The 7,257-nt window shown below is 40.3% G+C and overlaps 1 protein-coding gene across 2 annotated transcripts in view; it reads left to right on the forward strand.

Annotated features, from left to right (window-relative positions):
- The window catches only part of EDA2R (ectodysplasin A2 receptor), a 69,921-nt gene that overhangs the window by 10,273 nt on the left and 52,391 nt on the right, over positions 1 to 7,257 (forward strand). The window contains exon 2 of one of the 2 annotated variants that reach the window (XM_007469647.1): positions 3,624 to 3,720. In XM_007469647.1, the coding sequence (XP_007469709.1) occupies positions 3,634 to 3,720 (87 nt within the window). In that variant the 5' untranslated portion in view covers positions 3,624 to 3,633. Of the gene's footprint in view, positions 1 to 3,623; positions 3,721 to 7,257 lie in introns of those variants that run through there. The other variant, XM_007469646.1, reaches the window with a different exon arrangement.

The following is a 7,257-nucleotide window of genomic DNA, read 5'->3' on the forward strand; positions in this document are numbered from 1 at the left end:
CTCCCAGACCGGGGCACAAACCCGTGTCCCCTGCATCGGCAGGCGGACCCCCAACCACTGCGCCACCAGGGAAGCCCTTGGCCATTTTTTATATCTTCTTGGAGCAATGTATATTCAAGTACTTTGCCCATATTTAATTAGGTTATTGGCATTTTTATTGTTGAGTTGTAAGATTTCTCTATTATATATATATATATATATATATATATATTATCAGTTCTCTATAATTTATAGGGTTTTTCTCCCATTATGTGAGTTGTCTTTTTATTTTCTTGATATTGTCCTTGAAGCACAAAAGTTTTAAATTTTGATTAAGTAAAAGTTATCATTTTTTCTGTCTTGTTGCTTTCCTTTTGGTGTTGTATCTAAGAAACCATAGCCTAATCAAAGGTCACAAATATTTATACCTATATTTCTTATAAGAAAGAAATATTTAATTATAAACATTTTTATGTTTTCTTATAAAGCTCTTTTAAGAGTTTTATAGGTTTATGTCTTTCATTTAGAGGTTTGGTCCATTTTGAGTTAATTTTATATATGGTGTGAGGTAAGGGTCCAATATGATTCTTTTTTATGTGGATACCCAGTTGTCACAATGCCTTTTTTTGAAAAGCCTGTTCCTTTCCCATTTAACTGTCTTGGCACTCTTTTTGAAAATAAATTGACCATAGTATAGCAACTTTATTGTAAATGGCTACAAATTAGAAACAGCTCAATGTCCATTAACCAAAAAAATGCATAAATAAATTGTGGCATACCCATATAATGGGGTACTATACAGCAATGGTAAGGAATGAATATTGCTACATACAGTGTAATGGATAAATCTCACAGACATTACATTGAGCAAAGAAAGCCAGAAACAAAAACGTGCTCTTTTTTTGAAATATTTATTTATTTGGCTGTGCAGGGTCTTAGTTGTGGCACGTGGGATCTTATTTTGCCACATGCAGGATCTTTTAGTTGTGGCATGTGGGATATTTAGTTGCAGCATGTGGGATTTAGTTCCATGACCAAGGATCAAAACTGGGCCCTCTGCATTGGGAGCACAGAGTCTTAGCCACTGGACCACAAGGGAAGTCCCAAGAGTGCTCTTATATGAATACAATTTATATGAAGTTCAAGGACAGGTTAAACTAATAATTGTGATAGAAGCCAGAATAGAAATTACCTGGGAGAAGGGGATGGCATTGACTGGGAAGCGGCATGAAAGGGTCTACTGAGGTAATGGAAAGGTTTTGTATTTGTATCTTTATCTGGATAGCATTTGTATGAGTATATACATATGTCAAAATCTTATAGGTCTGCCTATATTGCTGACTTATACAGCATTTTGGAAGATTCAGACATGCTCTGTGACATTTTAGAAGAGTGTTAGCTGCAGTTATAGGATGCTTCAGAGTAGCTCTGATTTTCTCAAAACCTAATTATTCTCTCTCACCTTCTTTTAAAATAAAAAGACACTACATCTACCACAGGACACTGCTGACCACAGGGAAGAACTTTACATAAGGTCTGAGTTTGTCCCTGGGTAATAATTTAACCATTCTTAGACAATTTTACCCATATGCCCTGACTTCTTCAAAACAGATCAGAGTCTATGTGGCTTTCTTCTCTTTTAAAAAGGCAATTTGTTAAACTTATAATGAAAGACAGTTTAATTTGTATGCTTTGGATAAACAGTTTGACAAAAGAGGGGGTAAAGTCCTTTGTTCATCCCCTGGGACCTGATATGGGGATTTGGCAATATGCCCAACTTGCCTAGACACAGGTCTCAAAGTCAAAGTTAGAGGGACATGTTAAAATTCATGCCACATGATATTTATTACATGGGAGGGTCTCTGGATACCAAACAGAATAGGCTGTCTCAGACATCCAAAGGCCAGAAACAGCTGCTATGGAGATTTCAGATGCCTATATAAGGAGCTTTTCTCAAGGGCAGGACAGCTCTTTGGCTCCTGACAATGTTTTTCTGTTTTTGTGGGCAAGAGAAGGATACAGGGGAGTTGTCCAAACCAATATGCTGGCCCTGTGCCCATGACACTTAATTCCCTTGTCATGAGGGCTGTGAGACCACTGATGGTTTTTGTTCTTAATAAGAAGATGGGGTAGGGAGGGGAGCGTGCATACTGAGGGTGACACTATGGGCCAGTAATCGAAACAACATAGGAGGGAGCATCTTCAGCTTGTGCAAAAATGGATTTTGTAGTCCACTTTCTTCTGAATGAATGCATGGGAAAGAATGGCCCAGTTGATGGTGGGAAAAGGTGTATTCAAGCAAAAATGCCAGACAGGATGACTTATCCCATCGTTATTGGGGACTTTTGAAGGGAGGAGTGATGGTCTCTCAAGGTGCACATTCACACTCTCCACTCTTCTGACTGGAAGTACATACTTAGGACTTTCAGTACTTTGAGAAGCCACCTGAAGTTCACCTTGGCATGAGGTTAAGGATTGCACAAAAGAATCTCACCCCACCTTTCTCTTTGACTAGTGCAAGCCCCATGTATCAGTTACTTACATTAAAATTCACCTTTGTATAAAACTCTCTGTCTACATACTTAACTCTGTCTTATTTTGTATAGCTTTTCAAATCCTTCAGAATGCTTTTATGGACCTTAGCTCATTTAATCATCCCAAGACCTATATAAGGTAGGTGAGGAATATACTTCCCCCTTTCTTCAAATTAAGTAACTAAGCCCAGAAAAAATAAAGTGAATCATCCAGGATCATGGATTGAATGAAGAAGAGCCAAGTAAGTTGACCAACCATCCCAATTTACCTGAGACTGTACCAGTTTTAACACTGAAAGTCCCATGTCCTGGGGAGGCTTCTTAGTCCTAAGTGAACCTGGATGATTTGTTACCCTATATCCAGGATAGAACCCATATCTCCCAACACTCTGACCAATGCTAGTGCCACTGCCCTATGCCATTTGTATTATGAGAACTGTTATGTGACTTTCCTTTTATCTACACCTTAGTGTACCAGGACATTTCTTCATGCTGGGTCATTCTCCCCTCCTACCCAGACAAGGACAAAAGCAATGACAGCTAGTTCTCCTCAAACTTAAAGACAGTTTTGGCAAAAGGGAACCATGTTTCATCTTTCTCATCCACAAAGGAAGGATGATAATCTCTATATTGCTTACCTCACATGGATGTTGTATGGATCAAATATAATGGGTATTAAAGTGCTTTCTAAACTGTTAATAGCTGGTAACATGTGAGAGATTGTGGTTATTCTCTACTCCCTAGGCAGAAGCCAGCTCCTTGTCTTATTCTCTTTCCAGTTCAGCAAGTGTTATAGGCACTAACTGTGTGAACTTTGGTGAATCCCTTGGTCTCTGTGCTTCATTTTCCTCATATGCAAAATTAGGCTAATAATAATTATTTATATGGCTGTTTTAAAGGTTGAATTATTACTTGTAAACCATTTAAGAGTTCTTGGCACATGGTCAGTGCTATATATGCATTAGCTGTTTTGGGTTGGCTTTCTCAACCCTTATAACCCAGGACCAGAGACTAGATTAACAGGCCCATAAACCAATTGACATGGAAGCCACTACTTACTTTGAAATCCCTTTCCACTAGTTCCCTAACTGTTGTGTTGTGTACCCATAGCATTCCCACCATGGATTGTCAAGAAAATGAGTACTGGGACGAATGGGGACGGTGTGTCGCTTGCCAACTCTGTGGGCCTGGACAAGAGCTCTCCAAGGTAAGTCCCCCTGGTCAGGATACTTATTTCTGTCACATCTTAGGAACCAGACTGGCAACCAAGAGAGTCCAAGATTAGCAGAGTCATCCCCATTTGTGTCTAATCAGTTTAGTAGATAAAACAAACCAAAGATTATGACAGGGGACTTCTCTGGTGATCCAGTGGTTAAGACTTCACCTTCCAATGCAGGGAGTGTGGATTCCATGACTGGTCAGGGAGCTAAGATCTCACATGCTGCAGGGCCAAAAAAACAAAACATAAATCAGAAGCAATATTGTAACAAATTCAGTAGACTTTTTTTAAAAAAAATGGTCCACATCAAAAAAACAGAAAATAAAGATTATGACAATAGCCATCACAACTCCATTAAGAAGTCAACCTGGTAACATCAGGGGCAGGGGAGGATTCCATGAGATAGTGGGGTATTTCAAGAGTAAATGTGTAATGCAAAGGCCTAGGAAGGCTATTTGGTATTAGGGACATATGTCGACTAAAGAAGGGCCCACTCGTTTGGGGTTCAGGAGCCAGATATCAGGTCTTGGGAATGGGAAAGAGAGAAGAACTGAGTAGTCTGAAATGTGGCCTCTGTCTAGAGGGACTGGGCCACTGAGGAAACTGAAAGAGAGGCTTCATTGATGGGGAACTAGGGAGGGTCTAGAATCCCAATTAGTGGTAAGGGTCAGAACAAAACCACCCACAAAGCAGGGATTTTATACACAGCCCTGGCTTGCAGAGCTGGAGCTGCTTAATTGTTCCTGCTTCAGGTCCCTGTTGGTCCCAAAACCTGGGGGTGGTATTAAATTCAGGCTGCAGCTGGGAACACAAAGGCTGGGAACAGACAGTTGGCAGATTTTTTTTTTTCATACTCACATATTTTATGCAGTCGTTCATTAATTCAGCAATTACTTATTGAACACCTACAAAGTGGCAGGCATGGTTGTAGCCACTGTGGGTATGGTAAAACAGAAAAAATTCTTTGCCTTCATGAACCTTACCTTTTAATTAGTGGAGCAAACAATGAACAAGATACATACATAGATATGGAAGTATGACAAGAATTATTTACAGTGACCTGATACAGAGTGACTGGGTGGCTGCTTAGATCAGGTAGCAAGGGAAGGCCTCTCTAAGGAGGTGTCTTCTGGGGAGAGAATACAGCTAGTGCACAGTTCCAAGGTGAGAATGAGCTAGGCATGTTCAAGAAAGAGGAAGACGGTAAGTGCAGCTGATGATTGGTGAGTGACAGGTAGACTAGTACATAATGAGGCCACAGAAGGAGGTATCGGCCAAACCATGGGAATCTTTAAGTTTATGATGAGAAATTTTAATTTTTTAAAAAGCACACCAGGAACCCTTTGGATGGTTTTAGTTAGGAGAGTGACATGATACTCTGACTGAAACAAAATGTATCAATTATTTAGCCCACCTCCTTCCTACTTCCCTATTTCACAAATGAAGAGACTAAGGCCCAGGGATATTAACAGACAAGCACTAACTCTAATTTTAACTCTCTACACATAGGATTCTATATCACAGTGGGGTGCCCACATGGTTAATAAGGGATCCCAAGACCAAGGAAAAGTCTTCAGAATTTAGGTCATGCTAGACATTAGGTTGGACCCAATGGAATAAGTTACTTAGCTTGACAAAATCTATTTTAAATATCACATTCATCTTCATGATCAAAAGTCTTGGCACTCCTATAAGAACAAGCTCTGAGAAATGTTCCTGTCATGTACATGGCCATTACCTTTAAAACCATCCATATTTACAAACCTGAACTTCTCCAAGGGAGAAAAATCGGTCTTTCTGTTAAACTGCTGTTACCAAATTCTCAAAAAGTGGCCCCTGATGAAATGTGCATTTGTCTAAGCACCTCTTTGGTTGTCATTTATTTCAGCACCACTAGAAAGCTCAGAAAAATTGAATGAACTGCAGTATTGTGTTCCTGCAACTGCTTTATGTAAAAACAGCTTGTACTTGTATAGCAGTCTGTACTTTGTAAAGAGTTTTCATGTGCATTATCTCATTTGGCTCTCGAATCTCACCAAGAAGGTATTATGAGCCCCATTTTACATGTTGAAACTGAGACTCAGAGAGTGTATGTGACTTGCTCAAAGTCACAGTGGTTCAGTAAAAATTGAATACACATGGGTTTGAGTCTCAGATTTGCTGTGGGCAAATTAATCTTTGATTAAATTAGGATGTACTAAGTTAAAAGTAACATAAAACTTACCAGTAACTTGAACCATAAACACATTTATTTATGTAATCAAATTTGGAAGCAGGGATCCTTGTGGTTGGGTGGGCAGATCAACAATATTGTCAAGGGCCCAGGCTCTTTTTATCCTACATCCTGGGCACCTTGCTATTTTTTCCTCATGCTTGTGGCCTCTTGGTTACCATAACTCAAAGAATTACATCTTCACATCAGAGTCAAAGTCAGGAAGAAGGGGCAGAGACAAAGTAGCGTGACATGGTTAGTGAAGAAATATTTTCCTAGAAGTTCTACAACAGAATTCCCTTTGTATGTTATGGACCAGAGTTGGGCATTATAAGTATCTCAAAACTGCTGGGAGTGCTAGGACATGAGTACCTGGCAAACAAAAATGGGATTTCCATAATGGACTAAGACCAATCAAGAATCACTTCTTTGACTTCCCTGGTGGTGCAGTGGTTAAGAATCCGCCTGCCAATGCAGAGGACCTGGGCTCGACCCCTGGTTCAGGAAGATCCCACATGTCACAGAGCAACCAAGCCCATGTGCCACAATGACTGAGCCTGCGCTCTAGAGCCCACAAGCCACAACTACCGAAGCCCGTGGGCCTAGAGCTCATACTCTGCAACAACAGAAGCCACCGCAATGAGAAGCCCACACACCACAATGAAGAGGAGCCCCGCCTCGAGGCAACTAGAGAAAGCCCTCGCACAGCAACAAAGACCCAATGCAGCCAGAAAGGAAGGAAGGGAGGGAGGGAGGGAGGAAGGAAGGAAAGGAGAGTCAGTTCTTTTTTTTTTTTTTAACATCTTTATTGGGGTATAATTGCTTTACAATGGTGTGTTAGTTTCTGCTTTATAACAGAGTGAATCAGTTATACATATACATATGTTCCCATATCTCTTCCCTCTTTGTATCCCTCCCTATCCCACCCCTCCAGACAGCCACAAAGAACCAAGCTGGTTTCCCTGTGCCATGCGGCTGCTTCCCACTGGCTATCTACCTTACGTTTGTTAGTATATATATGTCCATGTCTCTCTCTCGCCCTAACACACCTCACCCACGTGTTAGCACGGTATTTGTCCTTCTCTTTCCGACTTACTTCACTCTGTCAGTTCTTGAGGCTGGTCACTTTGCCACCCAGAATGAAATCAGTGTTCTGTTAGTAAGGAAGAAAATGAGCAATGACTTTTGGATAAGGAGTTAACAGCATCTGACACAGTCTTGTTTTTATAATTTCTTTTATTTAGTTTTAAAGTTCACTCATATGAACAATAAACATCACTGTAAATAAAACTTTAGAGAAAATCAACACTCTT

The sequence above is a fragment of the Lipotes vexillifer genome, unplaced genomic scaffold (assembly GCF_000442215.2).
Source record: "Lipotes vexillifer unplaced genomic scaffold, Lipotes_vexillifer_v1.1 scaffold60, whole genome shotgun sequence".
NCBI classification, from domain to species: domain Eukaryota; kingdom Metazoa; phylum Chordata; class Mammalia; order Artiodactyla; family Lipotidae; genus Lipotes; species Lipotes vexillifer.